Source organism: Cetorhinus maximus, chromosome 14 (genome assembly GCF_964194155.1).
Source record: "Cetorhinus maximus chromosome 14, sCetMax3.hap1.1, whole genome shotgun sequence".
Classification (NCBI taxonomy): domain Eukaryota; kingdom Metazoa; phylum Chordata; class Chondrichthyes; order Lamniformes; family Cetorhinidae; genus Cetorhinus; species Cetorhinus maximus.
In genome coordinates, this window is record NC_135892.1 from 46,011,805 (window position 1) to 46,037,288 (window position 25,484).

Here is a 25,484-nt window from a genome sequence, read left to right on the forward strand (position 1 = left end):
CTGCTTACATGTTTTATAAGCCTCACCCACCTGTGAATAAGTAGTCTAATATCTATAAAAGCGGTCTAGGAAACCCATACAATAACCAGACATTTGTTAACATAAAGTCCTTGTCATCCCCCCGACAGATTTTGTAATTTAGGTTTCAAGTAGCTTACAGAATTTAAGAAATAGGATAGGAACTTATTTTTAGACAATTCTGCATAAATCCAGGGTTGGTCCCATTTCTGAGAAAAAAAAATTACTAGCTCAATTTAATTAATGGATGAATTAAAAGAACGTTCCAAAATAACCATGGGTCGATTCTTAACCATACTGAGTATCTAAAGTAGTAGCGGTGAAGAGATAGAATATGTTTCAGTGTCATTTGTTGGTTAAGGCAATCCTGTCAGCTAAATTTAAACATCATTCTTTCAAATTTGGTCACCTGTAAGTTTTGTCTTCAAATAAACACAGTACTGATCATTTTAAAGAGGATCTACATATCAAAACAGCTCACCCTTTTCAATTTGCCTTTCTCAATCACTTCAGTCATCTCCCTCCCTCGCTTCTGTTATCAAAGCATGTAATGTCAACAGAAATATATCTATAGTTTGCTCAGTAGCTTTTATTAATCTAAAGTCCTGTACAACCTACAAGCTAATTTCCTTTGATCTTAGTAATTAAGCATATTAGCTACTTTCAGTAGTAGACAGATGACCAAAAATAGGGAACTGCATTTATTTAGCACCTTTTATGACCACAATGTCCCAGAGCACTTTACTGTCACAGTCAATGAAGTTTTTTTGTAGTCATTGTCATCATGTAGGAAACACAGCAGCCAATTTGTACACAGCAAACTCTTACAAATGGTTATGTGATAGTGACCAGATAATCTGCTTCTGTGGTGTTGACTGAAGGATAATTAATGGCCAGGACTCAGGAGGTTCTCTTCTCTTTTCCAAAATAGTGCCATGGAATCTTTTCCGTTCACCTGAGAGGGCAGGTGGGACATGGTTTTAATGTCTATCTGAAAGATAGCGCCTTCAACAGTGCTGTGCTCCCCCAGTGCCACTGGAGTGTCACTCCTGTTTTTTTGTGCTCAAGTCCTGGAGTGATTCCTGAACCCACAACTTTAGGTGTTGTTTTCTGCCTCTTTTCCTAATTATGAACGTTAACTTCCTATCCCTTCAAATAAGAATCTGAGTCCTGGTACCATTTTGCTTGACTCAAGTAACAAAACACAAGAGACTTATCTTGCACATAAACAAATCTATGCAAATTTTCTAAAATTAAAGTCTTTGCTAGCCATGTCAAACAGGAGTCCTAAATTCAAGTTGCACAATGAAACCAGACTTCCCCAACTTTCTAACAACACTTTTTTCCCCCCTGAAATATAAATGAAAATTTTATTGGTTAAAACTATTGCAATAACCAAGCATGCTACAAAAATAAATACAATCAGGAGCAGGCCAGGTAAAGATGCAAGTTACGGCAAATAAAGAGTAATCTAAAACAGATACAAGGGGAGTCAAACACCTTACTGTCTATTTGGATTAAGTATTTTAAATATTTACATTCCCATCACTGAATGAAGAAACATTGCTTTGAAGATTGTGTGAAAAGCAAGTTGACATTTTTACTGTCCCTCATTGACAAAATCTTCATGCAATTGAGATCCAGTTGACTAGTAACATGGCCAAAATTAATAGTGCTGCAACCCAAAACTTGTGGCAAGTAGCACATTATTAGAATACAGCCGAATGTGTCCTTTTCAACAGTGCAAAGGAAAAATTACAGAACTGAAGATCTATCAAAAAAATGAATCCCTTTCAATTTCAGAAACCAAGGAGTAAAAATACAATTATCTTTTGCAACCAAGGGCAGATCACCTACCATTCAAGAATGACAAATGGAGCAGAAGGAAAAGAAAGCTGAACTCAAGTCTTTGCCAGACACTTGCACATGTGCATTCCAGCAAGGGTTACTGGAAGGTGACCAGTCACCTACCATGGTGACCTTATATTACCATTAGAATGCCGAACACTCTTCTCTTGCTTTAATGTTGAATCGCCAAGGTTTGCCCTTTTTATTTACTGCATACGAATCCATCCTAAGTAATGATACTTATGCCAAGTGGCTGATAGTATGTATGGATTTATAATTGCTGGGTCAACAGAATTTGAAATATATACTTGAAGTCAAAGCCAATAACAGCTGAATTCTCTCTTATTAATGATACACATTTGTAAAAGTCCCCTCCCTTCCCCTCATCTACAACTATTAAATTTAAAAACATCTGTTGCAATTGTTATCCGCTTGTGACTCTTATTAATCCTCATATGATCACTAAACCATTCACTTCAAAGTTCCCAAGACAGTACCTTAGCACTGGAAAATGCAACAGCCATTAAACGTGTTTTAAATGGGTATCAGGAAGAATTCAGGTGAAGATGAAAAATTAGTTTACTATACATCCAGAAGCTCATGGCAGATAGATCAAGTCTTCAAACAGTTTGAACTACTGTTCAAAATTTAAATTATCCTACCCTAGCTAAACTCAGGAGTTCATTAACAAAAAAGCCAAAATTCTTCAAACAAATGACACTAACTCCCATGGAGGGTCAGTGGTTAGGTCACCAATTAATGGCATAACTTCAAATGGTGCCCAGATTTAATTCTTGCTGTGGTTAATCTCTGCTCAGACAGAACTTGGGCCTCACAATCAGTCTCAACAACACTGAACGGAGGAGAAAATTAGGGATATCATTTCTGATCACTACCCAGTCATTCATGATGAAAAATGCAGGTGTGTGGACAGAATAGGCATCAAGTGTGATGGGCACTTTAGTCCAATAACTTGCTTACACTTATCTCCTAGACTGACGTGAAATACGAGCAGTGGCATGAGGCACTGGCACAAATGCCTGCAAAATCATGTATAACGCATGGTACAGTGGAGTGAAGAAAACCACAATGACTACGGCAATATCCTATGACTGCATCACAAGGGTAAATACATTAAAAGCAGCACATATGAAGTTCCCAAACACTACAATGGACAGAATTAAACTATAACAATATGCATAAATCCACTGAAATGGAGCTACTAAATAGTTACACCTGCCTATTTCTCTGCCATACTAAATTCCAATATGAGAGATGCTGGGTCAGACTATTCTCTTCTTGCACTTCATGAGAATGATCAGCTAGACATCGCAGAGAGGTTTCCATGCCTGTATTGGAGCATGCCTGATTTTTCTTTCCTATCTTCACATAATCTTTTATAGTCAACAAACACTACAACAAATAGCCTCCAAATACACAAGAACAATCACTTTATTAAACACACAATCGGAGTACAAAGATTTACCTTTTTAATTTGGTCAGCTGAATGCCCAACTTGGATAAAAACAAACTTCCAATCTGAACAATGCAAAAAAAAACTGCAGCGAGTTTATTTGTCCATTATGGTCTCCAGACTATACCTCTTACACCTGCGCAAAATACCCTTAGCAAAGCACAGAGTTTAGATTAAGGTCGTTAAAATCTTGACGATGCAAGAGAATAAGAATACTTTTGGTGCTCAACCCAGTGGAACTGATCAGCTGACAACAGCTAGATATCCATTAACACTATCCTACATGGACAGAATTAAACTATAACAATATGCATAAATCCACTGAAATGGAGCTACTAAATAGTTACACCTGCCTATTTCTCTGCCATACTAAATTCCAATATGAGAGATGCTGGGTCAGACTATTCTCTTCTTGCACTTCATGAGAATGATCAGCTAGACATCGCAGAGAGGTTTCCATGCCTGTATTGGAGCATGCCTGATTTTTCTTTCCTACCTTCACATAATCTTTTATAGTCAACAAAAGAGGTAAATTTTGTCCCATTGGGTTTAATACTTTAAAGAGTCAGATTCTTTAGAATTCACCATATTTATTAAATATCTTGACAGCTTCACAAAAATAAACCCAAGGCTATATAAGTAACTATGGCCAAATAGTACCTCAAATACCTAAATAACAATGAAGGCAAGATTAAGCGAAGAAAGTGTCCAGGTCCACTACCAATATTTACTACTAGGAAAAGCATAATATAGCTGAATGAGGACAACTCCTCCCTCTTCCGCTCTCCAAAGAGCCCATCTTCAGGTCAGCACCATTCTCTTCCCCTACCGATAAAAAAGACACAGCAACCACAGACTGGTGCCCAAAGTCCATGTAGATAATGTGCAATTTTTATTGCAGCCATGTGTGGAATTCAGAGCTAGCACTGAAGGTTAAATTAATTTCACAAAAGCATGCCAAGAACAATTCTTAAAACTAGAATTTAAAATCAGTCTACAACTGCTAAGTTTAAAATGGAACTAACCTCTTAGGTAAATCCTCCTTGAGCTACCAACGCTATGGAAAGTTTGGAAGTATTTCTGTTCTATTTCACACACTTTTGCTCTCACTCCTTCCCCTTCCTCCCAAAACGACAATGGTGTTCCCCTTGTCCTCACCTTCCACCCACCCCCAGGGTCAATAGATCATCCTCCTCCATTTTTTACCGCCTACAGTGTGATGCCACCAAATATTTTGCCCTCTTCTTACAGCAGTCTGAAAGGACCATTCCTTTCACAACACCCTGATTTGCTCCTCAGTCACACCCAACGTCCATGCAATAGAAAAGCAACACCTGCCCTTTTACCTCCTCTCTTCTCACTGTCCAAGGCCCTGAACACACTTATTCAAGTGAAACAGCAATTTACTTGTACATCTTCGATTTAGCATAATGTATTTACCGTTCGCAATGTGGTGGTCTCTACCTTGGGGAGGCAAGACACAAACTGGGTAACCACTTTGAGAAGCACCTCCATTTAGTCCACAAACATGCCCTGGAACTTCCAGTTGCTTATCATTTCAATTCTCCACCTTCCTCCAACTCTAGCCTTTCTACCCTTGGCATGCCTACAGTGTTCTAACGAAACTCAAGGAAAGCTCAAACTGGACACTTTATAGCCTTACAGACCTAACACTGAGTTCAAAAATTTTAGATCACATCCGCTGCACCCATTTAGTTTTGTATTTCTTTGCTGGTTTGGTTTTATCTCACGTTTTTCTCTATTTTCCCTCCCTTTACTTTGCGTTTGGAAGGCAGCTATCCTGCCATTCACACCACCTCTGGACACAGTTTTTGTTTCTTTACTTGTCCAATGACCACTCCCTTTGGCTTTACACCATGAAAACTTTTGTTAGTTAATCTCTCCTGGCCTCCACCCTTTCAAAGACCTTCCCTTTTGTTCTTTGCTCCACCCTCCCCACAACCCACCTCAACCTTCTCACTAGCTCAAAACCTTTTACATTTCTAACTGCTCCCAGTTCTGATAAATGGTCACAGACCTGAAACATTAACTCTGCTTCTCTTGCCACAGATGCTGCCTGATGAGTATTTACAGCATTTTCTGATTCACATCCACACTATTTTTATTTTGTAAAACTATTTCCAATTCCTCAGGCAGACATTCTCCACTAACATGAAAATATGGAATATAGCAAAGGGCTCCAATGGTCATAAATAATCAGTTGCAAAGGGTTTGTTCTCACATTTAGTTTAAAAAAATAGGGTAGCCAAGATTCATTTTCTACTAGAACATAGGTTAATAAGAAGTTTAGTGCACAAACATTTTTTTAAAAATAAAGTCATGTCTTTACATGCTTGCCTTGTGTAATCTGCTCACACAAATGAAAATTACAGTTCTTACTTAATCTTAGTCTATTTGTATAAGTCCCAATATTGGTGTTCCAACATGCAGTGTAGTAGAATAGTAGTACAAATTTGCATTCTCCACAAGCAAAGTTTTGATCACAGCCAAGCCACCAGTAGGAAATCTCCAAGTCGGTTAGCTTCATGGAGGGAGTAGCATCTGTACATGACAGATCTTGGATACCTTGCCGGGACCCGGGAACCAGCTGCTTTGCTAGTCTCTCAGCCAAAGTATGGTGACAGAGAGCAAAGCAAAATTTAGAAAGCAGGAAGGAATGTTTTAATGTATGTACACTAACCATCTCTATATGAACTTCTCCATTGGATACATGCTTTTGTGTGGGGAAGCATATATATCTTAAAAACATTAAAATTGAAGTCAAACTTCACCCCAGTACTCAGCTGGCGTCAGCAGTGAATAGTTGAGTTAATATCTAACAGGATTTTGATCTGCACTGATTTAACTTGTCCGAGGTACATTGGTCCAAGTTCCTCTAGACTAGGCAAAAAGAAAGTTTATAAGTCCCAGGTAGACAGCCATTGAGCAACATCTCATGGAAACGATGGTTGAAGCACCTCAGACTTGTCTGCACAAGGACTGCCTCCATCAGCACTCCTGATGTTCAGATAAGGATAAAGCAGTATGGGAGCAAAACTCATCTCTTGATGTTCAATTTTATGCTTTGGACTTTTGGCTACAGTCACACAGAACAGTGACTATATCTATAACTTTTTCATTACAATCAGCTCCAGTGACTCAAGGATATCTAAAATCCGCAAGGCGAATCAAGGTGTCTTAAATCAGCTGATAGTGAGAGATTTCTCCTAACGAAGAAGCTTCTCCATTGGCTTATTAGAGGTGCAGCAATCTTTTGCTCTAAAAAATGCCATTAATGCAGGACCAGAGGTAGAAATTCTTAATGCCAGGAGTTCCCATGTTCCCATCTCCTAGAGAAATCTGGTGTATTGTCAGTGGTTGTACACATGGTGGGACTAGATATTCTAAGCTGCAAAGTGAGAGTAGCGGACTGTACCTGGGGATTGTAGCAGGCTTCATGATCCCATCCTCTTTAGGTACCATGCAGTGAGGATGCTGACTTTTTGTATCCCAATGAATACAATCCATCAAAATGTTGCAGGAGAAAAATATATAAATTAGATTGTATAAACAGTACAGTGAATGGTTTCTATTATAGTCGCGCAAAAATCAGATAACTTTAATGGATGAAGTTTTCTTTAACTTTTATGAACACAAGCAAGCCTGAAAATTGATGGAGCTTGTTCTACAGGTCTGGATGTCCAAGTCAAGTAAATTTTCAGTGCCCCAATTTAATATATCACAGAAACCCACAGAAGATGCCTTTGGAGAGATCAGGTCATCGATAGTTGTGAATTGTGCCACTTGTCAGAGAACCACATTTATTATGATAACCCTCTTGCAGTCTCACAGGTGTTACAGCTTCACATACAGGCAAAGGATTATGCCATTGACTGTAGCCTACAAACAGTATTGCTTTTCTCTGTTTTGAAAGCAAATCCTAAGTGAGGAAGCACCCTGAGGAAAAGATTCAAGAATGAGGTGCAATCTATACGTATGCCAAAAGAGAGATGCATTTTGATTCCTGTTGCTGCAAATGAATGAATGTAAAAGCACAAGACAGGTTCCTAATCTAACTCCTAATTGACCTCATCAATAGCTTTAAAAACTGCCTTATTGCCAAAGAATTATTTATAAATAAGTCATTAAACTAACCTAATTGAAGCCTTGCCCCTCTTTCTGCTCCCACCCCACCTCCAGTGGTTTTACTCATTTGCCAGCTCTTACTTTCCAAAATAAGTTTAACACAATATTCAAATGGTGTAGAAAATGAATCACAATGGAACTGTGGATGAACATTCAACAGAAGGTTAAAGTGCTAGTATAGAGCAACGACTGAACATGGCTTTAAGTCCAAAATGTGTTTTACTGGAAAGGAGTCAACCAAGCCTGCACCTCCTAGCATTAAGGTGCATAACTTGGCAGGGGATTAAGAACAGATGGCCTGGTTTACTTTGTCAGCTGATGAGATTTGTTCTTAAAACAGTTAAATATGTCTGTTGGAATAAGTAGCGTGAAAGGGCACCATCAGTACACAATTAGTATGCATTGTATTTTGATTTTTAATTTAATGCTAAAATTAAGTGAGGGGGGAACGGGCAGTGTCGGAGAGAAAAGGCCGAGTAAACTACCAAAACTGGTTACTGCTGAACATAAACTTCCCCAAGATTGGATCCTGACAAAGTGTGAGGGAAAGAAATGGGTATGTGGTTCTGACTCTACAAAAAACTCCCTGATGCCTGTAAATGCATATTGGATCCTCATCACAATCTGAAATAGGTTTTAACCAGCTTCGATTTCACAACACACCGTCCTCCTTACTCAGAGATCATTACTAGTTCACTAACACTTGTACTCAAATATAGTTTTCCCATTTTAAAATGGGGTGGGTCAAAGGCTCATGCTGTGGAAACTGTTTATTAAAGCCAAATAGAAAAGAAAGTTCACATTACCCAACAGAAAATAAATACTCTCACCAGAGTCTGAGAGAAAACAAGTTACAAACTGTTCCAGAAAGTGTGGATTTGGAGAGATCACCTGCCCATGATCAGCAGGGATGTATTGCTTAGCTCAGAAAAGAACAGAAATTTAAAACCTCGTTGAAAGATTTTGTAAATTTAATTTCATATCTCCGTCACAGCGACTTTCCACAGACAACATTGTTCGTTAACAGCTGGGGCAGAAGAGGTGGTATGGGCGGGGGGTGTAAAATAGTTCTAATATTTTTTGGGAGTCAAGGTCTAATTCAGTGGGGAAAAAATAAGGCATGAAAACAACAAGCTGGATTATTTTTTTCAAAATCATTTAAAAAGCAGAAAGAAGCTACAAAACCTGCAGGTAATGGGAGTTTAGTTTTTTTCTCATTCTTTCATGGGACATGAGCATTGCTGGCAAGCCCAACATTTGCTATCCATCTCTAACTGCCCTGGAGAAGGTGGTAGTCAGCCAGCGTCTTGAACTGCTGCAGTCTGTCTGGTATGGGTAACCTAGAGTGCTATGAGGAAGGGAGATCCAGGTTTTTGACCCAATAATTGTGAACGAATGGCAATATAGTTCTAAGTCAGGAAGGGACATGGTGTGGAGGGGAACTTGCAGGTGCTGTTCCCATGTGTCTGCTACCCTTGTCCTCCTAGATGGTAAAGGTCATGGGTTTGGAAGTTGCTGTTGAAGGAGGCTACATGATTTGCTTCAGTGCATCATGTAAATGGTACACACTGCTGTCACTGTGCAATTGTGGTGGTGGGTGTCAATGTATAAAGGAGATGGATGGGGTGATCGAGTGGGCTGCTTTGTCTTGGATGGTGCTGAGTTTCTTGTGTGCTGTTGGAGCTGCATTCATCCAGGCAAGTGGAGAGTATTCCAACACACTCCCAACTTGTGCCTTGTAGATGGTGAACAGGCTTTAGAGGAGTCAGGAGGAGAGAATTACATGCCTCAGAGTTCTGAACTTCCGAGCTATACTTATAGCAACAGTACTTATAGCAACAGTACTTATATGGCTGGTCCAGTTTTGGTCAATGGTAATAGCTAGGATATTAATGGTGGGGGATTCAGCAATGTTAATGCTGTTGAATGTCAAAAGATGATTAGATTGTCTCTTGTTGGAGATAGTCATTGCCTGTCACTCAAGTGGCAAGCAATATTTGAACAACACATCAGCCCAAAATTGAATGATGTCCAGGTCTTGCTGCATGTGGACAAAGACCGCTTCAGTATGCGAAGAGTCGTGAATGATGCTGAATATTGTGCAATCATCAACAAACATGCCCCGTTCTGACCTTATGATGGAGGGAAGGCATTGATGAAGCAGCTGAAGATGGTTGAACCTCGGACACTACCCTGAAGAACACCTGGAATGATGCCCTGGAGCTGAGATGATTGACCTCCCACAAACACAACCATCTTCCTTTGTGCTAGGTATTACTCCAACCAGCAAAGAGTTTGCCCATTGACTCCCATTCACTCCAGATTTTCTAGGGCTCCTAGCACACTCAGTCAAATGCTGCCTTGATGTCAAAGGCAGTTACTCTCACCCTACTTCTGGAATTCAGCTCTTATTAGTGTTGGCCAGGAGCAGAGTGGTCTTGGTGGAACCCAAACTGAGCATTAGTGAGCAGGTTATTGCTGTGTTAAGTGTCTCTTGATAGCACCATCAACGACACCCTCAATCACTTTGCTGATGATTGAGAGTAGACTGTTGGGGCAGGAACTGGTTAGATTGGATTTGTCTTGCTTTTTGTGCACAGGACATGCGTGGACAATTTTCCACATTTTCGGTTAGAATATGTAGCTGTACTGGATCAGCTTGGTTAGGGGTGCAGCTAGTTCTGGAGCACAAGTCTTCAGTGATACTGCTAGGATGCTGTCAGGGCTTATGAGCTTTGTTGCATCAAGCACCTTCAGCATTTCTTGATATCATGGGAAGTGAATCAAACTGGCTGAACACTGCCATCTGTGATGCTGGGGACCTCCAAAGGAGGCCGAGATAGATCATCCACTCAGCAGTTCTGACTGAGGACAGATGCAAATGCTTCAGCCTTATCTTATGCACTGGTGTATTGGGCTCCCCAAATCATTGAGGATGGGGATATTTGTGGAGCCTCCTCCTCTGGTTAGATGTTTAATGGTTCACAACTGGATGTAGCAGGACTGCAGAGCTTAGGTCTGATCTGTGGTTGTGGGATCTCTTAGCTCTGTCTACCGAATGCTGCTTCTGCTGTTTAGCACACCTGTAATCCTGCGTTGCAGGTTTAACAGGTTGACACCTCATTTTTAGGTGTGCCTGGTGCTGATCCTGGCCTGCTCTCCTGCACTATTCATTGAACCTAGTGTCAATCCCCTGCTTGATGTTAGAGTGGGAGTTGTACAAGGCCATGAGGTTACAGATTGTGGTTCTATACAATTTTGCTGCTGCTAGTGGTCCACACCGCTTCATAGATGCCCAGTTGTTTTGAGCTGCTAGATCTGTTCTGAATCTATCCCATCTAGCATAGTGGTAGTGCCATGCAACACACAGGAGGGTATCCTCAATATGAAGACAGGATGTTGTCTTCAAAAGGGCTGTGAGGTGCTCACTCCTACCAATACTGCCTTGGATAGATGCATCCGTGGCAGGTAGATTGGCAAGTGAGGTTTCATAGGTTTTTCCTTGTTGTTTCCCTTACCACCCATCGCAGGCAAACTGGCATATATTTTCTGGAGGACTCAGCCAGTTCAGTCAGTAGTGGTGCTACCAAGTCACTCTTGGTGATGGACATTGAAGCCTCACCTCAAGTACATCCTCTGCCCTTGCTACCCTTAGTTAGTGCTTCTTCCAAATGGTGTTCAATATGAAGGAGGATCATGAGACTTCATGGGCTCTGGAATCAATATTCAGGGCAATTCCCTCCCAAATGTATGCCACTTTGCCACTCCCCTCTTGTGGATCTTTCCAGCTGGTGGTTAAGGTCATAGCCAGGAATGGTGATGGATGAGTCTGGGACAGAGTCACACTCACCAAATCCTACCTTACAGACAAAGTCAGGCTGTTGCTCAACTAACTAGCTCTCCCCACTTGCTCAACTAACTAGCTCTCCCAACTTGCTCAACTAACTAGCTCTCCCAACTTGCTCAACTAACTAGCTCTCCCAACTTTGGCACAAGTCCCCAAATGTTGTTAAGGAGGACTTTGCAAGGTTCAGTTGGAAGGATTTGCCGTTATCACTGCCGTGGCTTGGTTCAATGCCGGGTGGTCTGTCTGGCAGTATGTAGTACCCATGGGGCTCCCTCCATTATAGTGGATCACCCAAGTTCCACTGTGTGTAATTTTTATTCCCTTCTCATTTATCTTCCTGACTCACATTGGTGCCTGTAGAATCTTATCACAAAACACAACCCTGTGCTTTCCCCCACAGGACACTGTTAATGTGCAAGCCTGGACTGTTAACAGTACCAGGCTATTTGACTGTGGAGCATGTAAAACAATTTCAATTCTACCTTCATTCAAGGCATATACTTTTAACGCTAGTTAGTGGCTCACCATCAGGAGCAGAAATTGGCAGATTTCCTTTCCTCCTTCATTCAGCAAGTCAATTATAACACATCAATTAAGCTCAACTAAACTCCATTAGCTCAGGAGAGACTGATTGATTCTGGCATTTTATGGTGTGAGGCTGTTACAAACTGCTTTTGACAAATGACCCTAAAAACATCTTAATATCCAGTTAGAAAACAAATTCAGTGGTTTCAAGTAATAAGTGTTTAATACAGGTTTGCACCATTCAACTGTTAACAGCTGACAGATTAAATTCCAATGCAAGTTACAGTTGCGGTTCAGTTGGTAGCACTCACCCGAGTCATAAGGTTTCGCATTCAGATCCTACTCCAGGCTCGAGCACAAAAATCCACATCAACTCGAGTGCAGTACTGAGGGAGTGCTGCACTGTTGAGTGTGCTGTTTTTCTGATGAGATATTAAACCAAGGTCCCATCTGCCTGCTCAGGTGGGTGTAAAAGATTCCATGGCAATATCTTGAAGGAGGGCAAAGGAGTTATCCTCAGTGTCCTGACCAATATTTATCCCTCAATCAACATCACAAAAACAGATTATCTGATCATTATCACATTGCTGTCTCTGGGAGTTGCTGTGCACAAATTGGCTGCATTTTTCGTACATTACAACTGCAATTACACTTCAGTCGTACTCCAACTGTAAAGTGCTTTGAGATGTTGGTGGTCACGAAAAACGCTACATGAATATAAGTCTGCTTTTTTAAAAAAAACATAATTCGTTCAGTGATTAGACATAATGTTCATTCAATACAGACTGCTGTCCACTGCATTCTGAAAATGAGCCAATAAGAATGCAAAATGCTTTAATGGTATGCTGTGATGTACATATTGGTGGTCTGAAGTGTAGACAGTGGCTTGTACTCTGACTAGGTTTCTGTTTACTGGGTTGTGATTATTGAGCTCAACAGTATAAATGTGCTTTAAAGGCAGCTCAATTATTTTGGAGAAAGGGTTTGAGAGATGGGTTGACAGTTTTCAATTTTACTTTGGATTGGTAATGCAACATGTATAGTACAGCACACTGGACAAAAAAAAAAGCATAGGTATACACCAATGAAAACTGTAACACAGGGAGGAATTCAATAAGAGGAATGGATTCAGTTTGAGAATTTCTAGACAACAGCCATTTTAAGCTGCCACTTCCCAACACATGATTTTGCGGTCAGCAGCAAATCAAAAGTAAATTTGCCACATTCACAAAGGCCAGCAACCAGGAAGACCCTTTAATGAGTGTTGCCACCAACTGGCCCTAGCAAGTTTGCTACGAGAATGTCACTGCCTATACAAGATTCACACATCTGAAGCTGGCAGCACTAGCACATTACCCATACAAATGTTAAAAATGGCTATGGGACAGTCCTCGTGCTTTATACAAGGCTTAACAATGTACTGGCCAGACCACATTTGGAGTGTTGTATTCACTTCTGGTATCCATGTCACAAACACAGATACAAGCATTGGATAAGGTGGAGATTGCTTTTTTTTTCAGGTACACAAGAGCTTCCCTCAACAGATAATTAGGTCAAACAATCCCAGTCTCTGGAAACACACCCACTTGCCTCCTGCATCCAAATATATGATTTGCTGCATTAGCCTTTCCAAAATCATATTCCAGAGGTCACCATCCTTTGGATGAATAAATTGCATCCCTTCCCTTCAAACCAACATCCTAATTCGGAACATTTGCACCCAGATGTTGGAATTATTGCCCTGTACTGACTTAGTGAACTCCCTACAGAATCATCAGCTCCTTTAACAATGTTACAGGAGCAGAGTGTTTATTTTACTGGGCCAGTATTCCAGGGGAACAAGCTTAAATTCCACAACAACTTGTGAATTTAAATTTAGTTTTTAAAAAAATACACTAGATAAACCTAAAATAAAAAGCTGGTATCAGTAAAATTGGCCATGAAGCTATTGAACCATCATGAAAACTAAAGTGGTTCAATCAACCCTTTGAGGGATAAAAAACGTGTGGCACTTAATCAGTTCCACACCAGAAAGTCACTCCATTATATCAAGCAGCTACAAAAGAAAGAGAAATAAACACGATATGGACTGTAGCAGTTCCTGAAGACCTTCTCAAAGACAAGTGGAGATGGGTAATGAATGCTGGCCTTGCCAGTGGCATCCACATCTCCAGAATTAATTTAAAGGTGACATGAGACTTACTCCCCATGTTTTGGACTTCACAACAGCCAGTCTTGGCAAATCTGGCAAATTTACTAGGGTTGCTGTCAGCTGCACAATGACAGTTCCATGCGTTGAGAGCCATCTGCTCAAACATTCCTCTGAGACCAATATGAAAACAATTTAAACTTCAGTTGAGTCAGCTCAAAGTCTCCTGTTCTCCAAAGAACAAGGAGCCCAATGTTCAATCCTCCCTCGTAACCTAGCTTCATACAGTTTCCATGCAGTCAATTCTGATCTCAGTATTTATAGTCTGTAACACTGAACTGAAGATCAAAGTCTTGAAACAAAAAACTTAACGGAGCCGTACTTTCCCAAAGTTCTAGGACAGACAAGAACGGGATTTCTTTTCCCATTGCAAAACCTGGGAGAGGCGTGCGTATTAAATTAATGGTTTGATTCAGTGCCCTGCCAAAATAAATCTTAAATTCCCCCCGCCAAAGGAACTCTTTCTTCTACTTGCCAATTTCAAGCAGTTATTTCTACATCATAAAGAAATGACACTGTCAAAGAGCGGGAGCAAGGACAACACAATGTGTTTTTCAATTTGTGCCATTCCAACAGAACATGAACACCATCATTCAATATTTATACTTAACCCTGATCTAAGAGTTGGTCGAAGAACCAACAGGTAGTAAAATACCTGCTTAGCACATGCATAAACTTAAATTTAGTAAAGCACAGACAGTTTGAGATTGGACAAACTCTCTGGTAAGATTCAGGCATAGAAAGAGAAGGCCATTCTGCCCCTAGAGCCTGTTCAGCCAATCAGATCATGACCAATCTGTACCTCAATTGCATATCCCTTGCTACTTTTACTTTATAAAAAGCTGTCCGTATCAGATTTGAAATTTTCAATTGATGCAGCAACTACATGCAGCCTTTTGGGGTAGAATATTCCAGGCAGGATACTGAAGATAGTTTATAAACAGTGTTGTGCATTTAGATAAAATCATGCTTATGTAGCAGGCTTGAAATGAGTCAGTTAAAAATTCAAACACAAAATTAGGCATTATGTATTAACTTGAGATTTCAAAATTATAAAAGAGTTTTTGCTTTTTCCCAGTAAGAAATTCCTGGACTGTTTATTCTGTTCCTTTTTGAGAAGTGAAATGTCATAGAATATCAATTATGTGGCTCAAGAAATAAGCATTAATGGTGACAATTTATTATTGATGGGTGCACAGTTGAAATTTCAGGCAATTCTAAGCATGGTTATTTTCAGCAAGAGATCACTTATCAAAAATTTGATTTTAAAACAAAATATAGCTGCCCTGGTAATTAGCGGTCATAAGGCACACTGAGCATTGAAAATGGAAAAATTAGAAATTAAAAGCAGAGTTTATTAATAACTCAAATCACATACATTCTGCAGTTATAGTGACCAAGGTACATTCATTCTTGCACTGATTCTAAGCCACCAGCCTCACCTGGAGGTGCTGATCTCCACCAGAGATTAAGATAAAAGATAAATACTGTGGATGCTGGAAATCAAAAACAAAAATAGCTGGAAAAATTCAGCAGGTCTGACAGCGTCTGTGGAGAGGAAGACAGAGTTTACGTTTCGAGTCCGTAATCTTCATCAGGACTAAAGAAAAATAGAAATGAGGTGAAATATAAACTGGTTGAGGGGAGTGGGACAGGTGGAGCTGGATATAGGGCCAGTGATAGGTGGAGGCAAGGAAGAGATTGCCAAAGATGTCATAGACAAAAGGACAAAGGGGTGTTGACAGTGGTGATATTAGCTAAAGGATGTGCTAATGATGACATTAGGGTGGAAAGCAGGACGATCAAGTGACAGATAGCCCTAGTGGGGGTGGGGTGGGGGGATGGGATCGAAATAGGCTAAAAGGTAGAGATAAAACAATGGATGGAAATACATTTAAAAATAATAATAGAAATAGGTGGGAAAAGAAAGATATTTTAAAAATATATAAATTATTAGAAAAAAGGGGGATCGGAAAAGGGGTGGGGATGGAGGAGAGAGTTCATGATTTAAAGTTGTTGAACTCAATATTCAGTCCGGAAGGCTGTAAAGTGCCTCGTCGGAAGATGAGGTGCTGTTCCTCCAGTTTGTGTTGAGCTTCACTGGAACATTGCAGCAGGCCAAGGATGGACATGTGGGCATGAGAGCAGGGTGGTGTGTTGAAATGGCAAGCGACAGGGAGGTCTGGGTCAAACTTGCGGACAGACCAAAGGTGTTCCGCAAAGCGGTCACCCAGTCTGCGTTTGGTCTCTCCAATGTAGAGGAGACCGCATTGGGAGCAGCAAATGCAGTAGACTAAATTGAGGGAAATGCAAGTGAAATGCTGCTTCACTTGAAAGGAGTGTTTGGGCCCTTGGATGGTGAGGAGGGGGGAGGGATGGGGGGAGTAAAGGGACTGGTGTTGCACCTTCTGCGGTGGCATGGGAAGGAGCCGTGGGAGGGGGTTGAAGTGTACGGGGTGATGGAGGAGTGGACCACGGTGTCCCGGAGGGAACAATCCCTACAGAATGCCGACAGGGGGGTGGAGGGAAGATGTGTTTGGTGGTGGCATTATGCTGGAGTTGGCGGAAGATGATCCTTTGAATGCGGAGGCTGGTGGGGTGATAAGTGAGGACAAGGGGGACCCTATCATGGTTCTGGGAGGGAGAGGAAGGTGTGAGTGCGGATGCATGGGAGATGGGCCGGACATGGTTGAGGGCCCTGTCAACCACAGTGGGTGGAAAACCTCGGTTAAGGAAGACGTGTCAGAAGAAGTGTTTTGGAAAGTGGCATCATCAGAAAAGATGCGACAGAGGCAAAGGAACTGAGAGAATGGGCTGGAGTCCTTACAGGAAGCAGGGTGTGATGAGCTGTAGTCGAGGTAGCTGTGGGAGTCAGTAGGCTTGTAATGGATATTGGTGGACAGTCTATCACCAGAAATTGAGACAGAGAGGTCAAGGAAGGGAAGGGAAGTGTCAGTGATGGACCATGTGAAAATGATGGAGGGGTGGAAATTGGAAGCAAAATTAATACATTTTTCCAGGTCCAGACGAGAGCATGAAGTGGCATCAATGTACCAGAGAAAAAGTTGTGGGAGGGTGCCTGAGTAGGACTGAAACAAGGAATGTTCCACATACCCCATAAAGAGACAGGTAAAATTGGGGCCCATGCTGTTACCCATAGCCACACCTTTTATTTGGAGGAAGTGAGATGAGTTTAAGGAGAAATTGTTCAGTGAGAGAACAAGTTCAGCCAGACGGAGGAGAGCGGTGTCCACCAGACATTACTCTAGTTCATTGAAGTTCAACAGACAGTTGTCTTCAACTCATGTCTTTTTTATCCTTTCCCTCTCAAACCAACTTCAAACATAAGCTAAAAATTAAAAATGTTGGAGTAACACTAAAGTGTAATGGTGCATATGAATCAAAGCTGGTTTACTTTTATAAAGGAGAGCCTCATTGATGGTCAAGTTACTTCTGTGTTTTATTCACCAACTACAAAAGTTAATATTTGAAACAAGCAAGTAGTAGCCAAAGTAGTATAATTACATTAATATCACAAACTGCTTCAAGAATATATGCAGGGAGTCATTGCCAGTTTGCACAGACAAGGCTGCCCACAGTCAGAAACAAAAAAAAATGGGAGTAAGCACTGCTGTATCTTGTCAGATGATGTTCAGTATTATTTTAGGTTTTTGATCCAATTTCTCAAGAGTCTAAGCACCTGAAGTTCAATTTCAAATTTTGGACTTTGCCTATGAATGTAACACAGTTAATTGGCAAAGACTTCAAAAAACAACAAAGTGGAAACTGGACTGGGATGGACACTGACTTTTTCAACACCGCGTTTTTAATTCAAATCCAGGCATAAGTGTGTGTGCGCTTGCTATTTGGGCATAATTCCAGCGCAATAAATAGTCCTAATTTGGCACCGTATCGATAATTTTACTATGGAGAGACTCAGAAGGCATAAAAATGGCAAATGTGGCAAGTAGAAAATTTCACATTGGTCTGATCATTAATGGCACATCCTGGGGCTTTAGTCTGAGAAAGCTCCAATGGCAAACAAACACATTGCAGATGGATACTGACACAGGGTGATTAAACCATTAGAGGTACCTCAATGCCCAGGACTCAGACCTTGCACCATGAGTGAGAATTCATCCTAAAATTTAAAAAAGGTGTAAATAGGTCCACATCTATGACAAACTTTGGCAAGTCCTAATTAATGTCAGCAACTGGATCTTTTTGCATTACAAGTCCCCGAATTCTAGTCCGAATCCAGTTTCACGTAATATTATGGATCTCATCACCACAAGGAAATGATTGGACATCATCTTTTCTTGGCTAATTAGATCAACAGTGAATAACGAAATTGTCAGCTTGGCCTGCATATGGATATTACAGACATTCTTTTTTAGCATTTCCACAGGTTAATTCTGGAATTAAGAGAGCTTTTTAAGCAGAATACTACTGCACTCTAGCAATATAGTTATAGGGGAACTGCCAAGAAGCAAGTACCTATATGAAATGGGGCCAAAAATGGGGGTCTTGGCAGCCTTCCATCTCGTAATATGATGGTTAACAGTGTGAAGGTCAACTCTGTGTTCAGCATCACCTGGTGTAGCTCAGGTACCGCAATCTAGCATGGCAGTTTTCACCACATTTGCTGCAGAGGAAGACAGTGGGCTGAGAAGTTGCATGATTCACTGGCCTCTGTTTTCTCTGGGTCCTCTTCTCAGCAAGTTGAGCTAAGCCAATAATAGGGGTGAATTACAAGGTATGCAATGAAGAATTTATCCCTACAGATTTCTTTAAAAAAAATGAAACCCATAAGATTGAGTCTGGATTTGTACAAGTGGTTTCCATGTAATCTTCATTATCTTTCAATAGTGCAAATCATCAGTGGTAGACTGTAGACTCCTTAAGGCATAGAAAAACATCTTCATTTTGGCTGCTAGAAAAATTGAAGTACCCTTTGCTAAAATCTAAGCTGTTTATATTATTTACATAGGAGAACCTGACTATAAAGCAAAATAAACAAGATTACAAATGACAGCCTGTTTCTGTGCTGTATACCCAACCTTTTCATACTGACTTTTATGCTCCACTCATGCCCACTACTCCCACTTCTCCTCATTTAAATCTACTATTGCCACCTCCACAGCAAAAACAGAATTACCTGGAAAAACTCAGCAGGACTGGCAGCATCGGCGGAGAAGAAAAGAGTTGACGTTTCAAGTCCTCATGACCCTTCAACAGAACTGAGTAATGTTAGGAGAGGGAATTATAAGCTGGTTTAAGGTGGTGGGGTGGGGGGAGAGAAGTGGTGGTGGGGGGGTGGGTGGGGGGGGGGGGGGGCGTTTGTAGGGTCAAGCAAGCAGTGATAGGAGAAGATAATCAAAAGATGTCACAGACAAAGGAACAAAGAGGTGTTGAAGGTGGTGATATTATCTAAACGAATGTGCTAATTAAGAATGGATGGCAGGACACGCAAGGTACAGCTCTAGTGGGGGTGGGGTGGAAAGACTAACGTTAGGGCATTAAATTTAAAAATAATGGAAATAGGTGGGAAAAGAAAAATCTATATAAATTATTGGAAAAAACAAAAGTGAGGGGGAAGAAACGGAAAGGGGGTGGGGATGGATGAGGGAGTTCAAGATCTAAAGTTTTTGAATTCAATATTCAGCCCGGAAGGCTGTAAAGTGCCTAGTCGGAAGATGAGGTGCTGTTCCTCCAGTTTGCGTCGGGCTTCACTGGAACAATGTAGCAAGCCAAGGACAGACATGTGGGCAAGAGAGCAGGGTGGAGTGTTAAAATGGCAAGCGACAGGGAGGTTTGGGCCTTTCTTGCGGACAGACCACAGGTGTTCTGCAAAGCGGTCGCCCAGTTTACGTTTGGTCTCTCCAATGTAGAGGAAACCGCATTGGGAGCAATGAATGTAGTAGACTAAGTTAGGGGATATGTAAGTGAAATGCTGCTTCACTTGAAAGGAGTGTTTGGGCCCTTGGACGGTGAGGAGAGAGGAAGTGAAGGGGCTGGTGTTGCATCTTTTGCGTGGGCATGGGGAGGTGCCATAGGTGGGGGTTGAGGAGTAAGGGGTGATGGAGGAGTGGACCAGGGTGTCCCGGAGGAAACGATCCCTACGGAATGCCGCCGGGGGGGTGAAGGGAAGATGTGTTTGGTGGTGGCATCATGCTGGAGTTGGCGGAAATGGCGGAGGATGATCCTTTGAATGCGGAGGCTGGTGGGGTGATAAGTGAGGACAAGGGGGACCCTATCATGTTTCTGGGAGGGAGGAGAAGGCTTGAGGGTGGATGCACAGGAGATGGGCCGGACACGGTTGAGGGCCCTGTCAACGACCGTGGGTGGAAAACCTCGGTTAAGGAAGAAGGAGGACATGTCAGAGGAACTGTTTTTGAAGGGAGCATCATCAGAACAGATGCAATGGAGGCGAAGGAACCGAGAGAATGGGATGGAGTCCTTACAGGAAGCGGGGTGTGAGGAGCTGTAGTCGAGGTAGCTGTGGGAGTCAGTAGGCTTGTAATGGATATTGGTGGACGGTCTATCACCAGAAATTGAAACAGAGAGGTCAAGGAAGGGAAGGGAAGTGTCAGTGATGGACCATGTGAAAATGATGGAGGGGTGGAGATTGGAAGCAAAATTAATAAATTTTTCCAGGTCCCGACGAGAGCATGAAGCAGCACCGAAGTAATCATCAATGTTCCGGAGAAAGAGTTGTGGGAGGGGGCCGGAGTAGGACTGGAACAAGGAATGTTCCACATACCCCATAAAGAGACAGGCATAACTGGGGCCCCATGTGGGTATCCATAGCCATACCTTTTATTTGGAGGAAGTGAGAGGAGTTAAAGGAGAAATTGTTCAGTGTCAGAACAAGTTCAGCCAGACAGAGGAGAGTGGTGTTGGATGGGGATTGTTCAGGCCTCTGTTCAAGGAAGAAGCTAAGGGCCCTCAGACCAGCCTGGTGGGGGATGGAGGTGTAGAGGGATTGGACGTCCATGGTGAAGAGGAAGCGGTTGGGGCCAGGGAACTGGAAATTGTTGATGTGACGTAAGGTGTCAGAGGAATCACGGATGTAGGTGGGAAGTGACTGGACAAGGGGAGAGAGAAGGGAGTCAAGATAACGAGAAATGAGCTCCATGGGGCAGGAACAGGCTGACATGATCCATCAGGTTGGAAGCTGTGGGAGGAAGATCTCCAGAGGAGATGAGGTCAGTGACAGTCCTGGAAACAATGGCTTGATGTTCAGTGGTGGGGTCATGGTCCAGGGAGAGGTAGGAGGAAGTGTCTGCGAGTTGACGCTCAGCCTCCACGAGGTAGAGGTCAGTGCGCCAGACAACAACAGCACCACCCTTGTCAGCGGGTTTGATGACAATGTTGGGGTTGGACCTGAGAGAACGGAGTGCAGTAAGTTCAGAGAGAGACAGATTAGAATGGGTGAGAGGAGCAGAGAAATTGAGACGACTAATCTCACCTCCTATTCCTTTCTCTCTCAAATGCTTGCAAAAACAAAATACTGCATGTGCTGAAAATCTGAAATCAGAAAATGTTGGAAATGTTCAGGTCAGGCAGCATTTGTGGAGAGAAACAGAATTAATGTTTCAGGCTGATGACCATTGATAAGAACATGAAATGAAGAGTCATCGACCTGAATTATTATCTGTTTCTCTCCTCATTTGCTGCCTGCTTTGCTGAGTATTTCCAGCACTTTGTTTTTATTCCTTCGCATGCTTGTGTAGCTTCCCCTTAAATGCATCTTTACCATGCGCTTCAACCATTACCTGTGGTAGCAAGTTCTACATTCTTATCACCCTTTGGGTAAAGAAGTTTCTTCTGAATCCCTTATTGGATTTCTTGGTGACTATCTTATATTGATGGTCTCTAGTTAGGTTATGCTTTTCCCCACAAGAGGAAACATTCTCTCTGTAGCCACCTTATCAAAACCTTACATCATTTTAAAAACCTTGATTAGGTCATCCCTCAACTTTCCACCCCCCCCATCCGAAGAGAAAGGTGACCCACTCTGTCAATCCTTTCCTTTCCTGATGTGTATACCCATGCAATTCTGATATCATCCTTGTAAATTCTCTGCACCTTCTCAGTGCCTCTATATGCCTTTTATGATATGGTGACCAGGACTGCATGCAATACTCAAAGGTTCAATGCGGGTTTAGAACAACTTCCCTACTTTTCAATTCTATCCCTCTAGAAATAAAAGCCGAGGGTTTGGTTTGCTTTATGCCTTGTTAATCCATGGCATAACTTTTAGTGATTGGTGTAGTTGTACTCTGAGATCCCTTTGTTACTCTACCTCACTCAGACTTGCACTTGTCAAGTAATGTGACCTCCCTATTCTTCCTACCAAAATGCACACTCACATTTAACTGTATTGAAACAAAAACAGCTGGAAAAACTCAGCAGGTCTGACAGCATCTGCGGAGAGGAAGACAGTTAACGTTTCGAGCCCGAGACTCTTCTTCAGAACTATTATTTTTGTTTTTGTTTCAGATTTCCAGCATCCGCAGTATTTTGCTTTCATTTAACTGTATTGAATTTCATTTGCCAATTCTATAATTTGTTGCAGTCCTCAATATTGACTCTCTTTCTAAACTACACAGCCGATGAAGAAGGGAATTAATAGGAAAAAAAATTAACACAATGAGCTGACCCAAAGAGACCAAAGTTCCAAATGCCAAGTGACGCATAAGCTTATATTTTCAGTAGGAACAGTCTAAGGTTAGTGCTTAATGGTACATTTTCACAACTGGACATCAAAGCAAGTGGGGATAGGACAGTAGACATATTATTTAATTAACAAAAGAACTATTAACATGTTTTTATGATCAGCAGCAATCTAAACGCAAGTCATATGCTTTCAAATGTCATGGTGCCAGAGGTGAGAACACGCAAAAAGACATCTTGGCTGGCCCCACTTTTTCTACTGTCACCCTGTACTCCAGTTGTTAGGCAGCATATTGGAAGAAAGGTTTCTTCCGTCACCCAAAACTAGAATTATTCCCACGGAATCTTCATCTCACCCAAATAGCCACTGATCACGTGCAAGCCCCAAATGTCAATGAACTGTTCAGCAGTCAGACCATTTTAACAAGTTTGATCCCATCCTCCCAGGGCGTCCAGATATTTGCATTTTCCGCCAGGAGTCACTAGATTACTGTAAACAGTAGATGCCATGGTTGACTCCCCAACCCCTTGTAACGGAGGTCCCCTCCTCTCCACCCCGAGGTGAGCTGACTCAGCATGGGGATTAAACTAGGTCCTTCCCTGTCTATATGGTTCAAAACCAAAAAAAAAAGTGGCCCACTGTTTAAAGTTCACATTTTTTCTTTCAAGGTTAATTGGACGATGCTGAACAGTTACTGTGACATTCGTTACACTGCATTTTGCAAGTTTAAATTCGATCCTTTCAACCCAAAATTAGTTTGTCCACCCACAGAAGTTGGAGAGTTATACCATAATGTTTAAGCAAATAGACAGCGGGGACTGTCTACGGTTTCAGCTTGAAAACAAAACATTGGTCGCAGCAGCGGCCGCCTGCTGAAACTGAGTCCGGCAACATTCCCCTGGAAATCTAACAGCGGCCAAGTAACCACGGAGGCAGCAAACGGGAATCCCAAGTGAGTCATCGGTCAAAACACCCGTCAGATTGGGAGAAAAATAAACAAAAAGTACACAGAGAGCAGGTTTACTCGCCCATTAGGACATTTCCCCCAGTAACAGGAGTGAACGCGGGCACATTTAAGTTTGTGGGAGGGAGGATTGTGGAGAAAGCATTAAGAAAACGTCCAGGGTTGTGACAAAAAAAATAAACAAAACCATATAACACTGGAATAGGAAACTAAGGACAGGGAACCAAAAATGAAAAAGAAACGAAATCAAATCTAAACGAAGCTAAGAAAGTAGTTTTGTTTGAATCCAGCCAAGTTTAAACACAGCGCCGAATGGTCAAATGTAAGAACATTGTTCTAAAGGAGAAAAGCGCTGTTACTTCCCGCTGGAAGTAGTTGTCAAGAAGCCGCTCCAAACAGCTGAAAGTTTTTACCTTTAATCCACTCCACCACTTGTTTCGGCGACCACTTGGTGATAGGTTCCATTGGTTTGAAAGGTTTGGGGAAGGGGGGTTACAGAAAGTTTGTGTGTGTATCTAGAGGTATCCGTGTGTCGGGGTGAACTCGGCCCCTGTCCTCTCGCCAATATTGCGGTGTTCAACAGCTCACATGGTGCTTTGCGCTGGGCTCCGAGCCGCTTCCCACCTCCTCTGTGTCCCTGCAAACTCAGCCTCCTCCTCCAGGACCTCTGCATTTCACCAGGGTATCAGGTTGCATTCGCCACCACTTCCGTCGAAACTCCTTAAAGGGAAGGGACCGCTCCACCCAGCGTGCTTTGCTTATTATTGTGATCATTATTTGTCTTTGCCGACTTAAAAAAACGCGCCCAAGGTGAAAACAAGTTCCCATTGCGCTCTTCCCCCTTCGATAATTATACGTGAAAAAAAAAATAAAGAGCCTGGGTATTCCTACTTTCCAAAAAGTTTGGATTTAAAGGTAGAGCCGTGCTCCACGCGGTAAGTATTATTCATACTTAAAGGATCCTGGAGCGCCTGTAATCTGCACTGGAAAGCTTCCTGTGTCCATAATGAACAAATATATTATTCACAGCACAGAGACAGAACTTCACTATGACACCTCGCGGGACCTTTTAAGTCATCCAAAAACAATGATAAATCATTCTTAACACGCATTCTAGATCAACAAGCTATACACTGTATAGTGGTCCTCGCTTCAAGGCTATCTCAAAGCAAAACAGAAAACAGCAACAGATGGTTGATAGTGGATTCTGTATGGTTCAAACCAAAAGCTTAAAATAATTCTTCGATGGTATGTAAAAAAATAATTTATATATATGCTACCCCTGACATAGGAACATTGATGGACAGGTAAAGACTGGTTGATCCTTTCAACTCCATCCCAAAACCATCTCCTGGGAAAGGCAAAGAAAAACAAAAGAAAAAAAACCCTTGAAGGGTCCTCGGACTCGAAACGTTAACTGTGTTCCTCTCCGCAGATGCTGCCAGACCTGTTGAGTTTTTCCAGGTATTTTTGTTTTTGTTTTGGATTCCCAGCATCCGCAGTGTTTTGCTTTTTTTTTTCCTCTTTGACTCTCTTAATCATCAAAAATAAACGAGGAGTTCACTCTAACCATGACTAATGCACCTACATGTTGTTTGGGGTGATAACCCCTTCAGTGAGGAAGAATTTCAGATTGTATTTGAAGGAATTCAGTAAATCAGGGATCATCACACCAGCTGTCAGCCTGGTGCACAGGTCCCAAATATTCTCTGGGAAAAGCACCATCTCCTAAAGTCAAAACTAGTTCTGGATTACATAAATTGAATTGTGTCT

At 41.8% G+C, this 25,484-nt stretch overlaps 1 protein-coding gene across 1 annotated transcript in view; it reads right to left on the reverse strand.

Annotated features, from left to right (window-relative positions):
* The window catches only part of LOC144690058 (connector enhancer of kinase suppressor of ras 3-like), a 340,571-nt gene extending 316,127 nt beyond the window's left edge, over positions 1-24,444 (reverse strand). The window contains exon 1 of the mRNA XM_078557565.1: positions 24,125-24,444. Coding sequence (XP_078413691.1) covers positions 24,125-24,176 — 52 coding nt within the window. The 5' untranslated portion in view covers positions 24,177-24,444. The remainder of the gene's footprint in view (positions 1-24,124) is intronic.
* Positions 24,445-25,484: the final 1,040 nt, after the last annotated feature.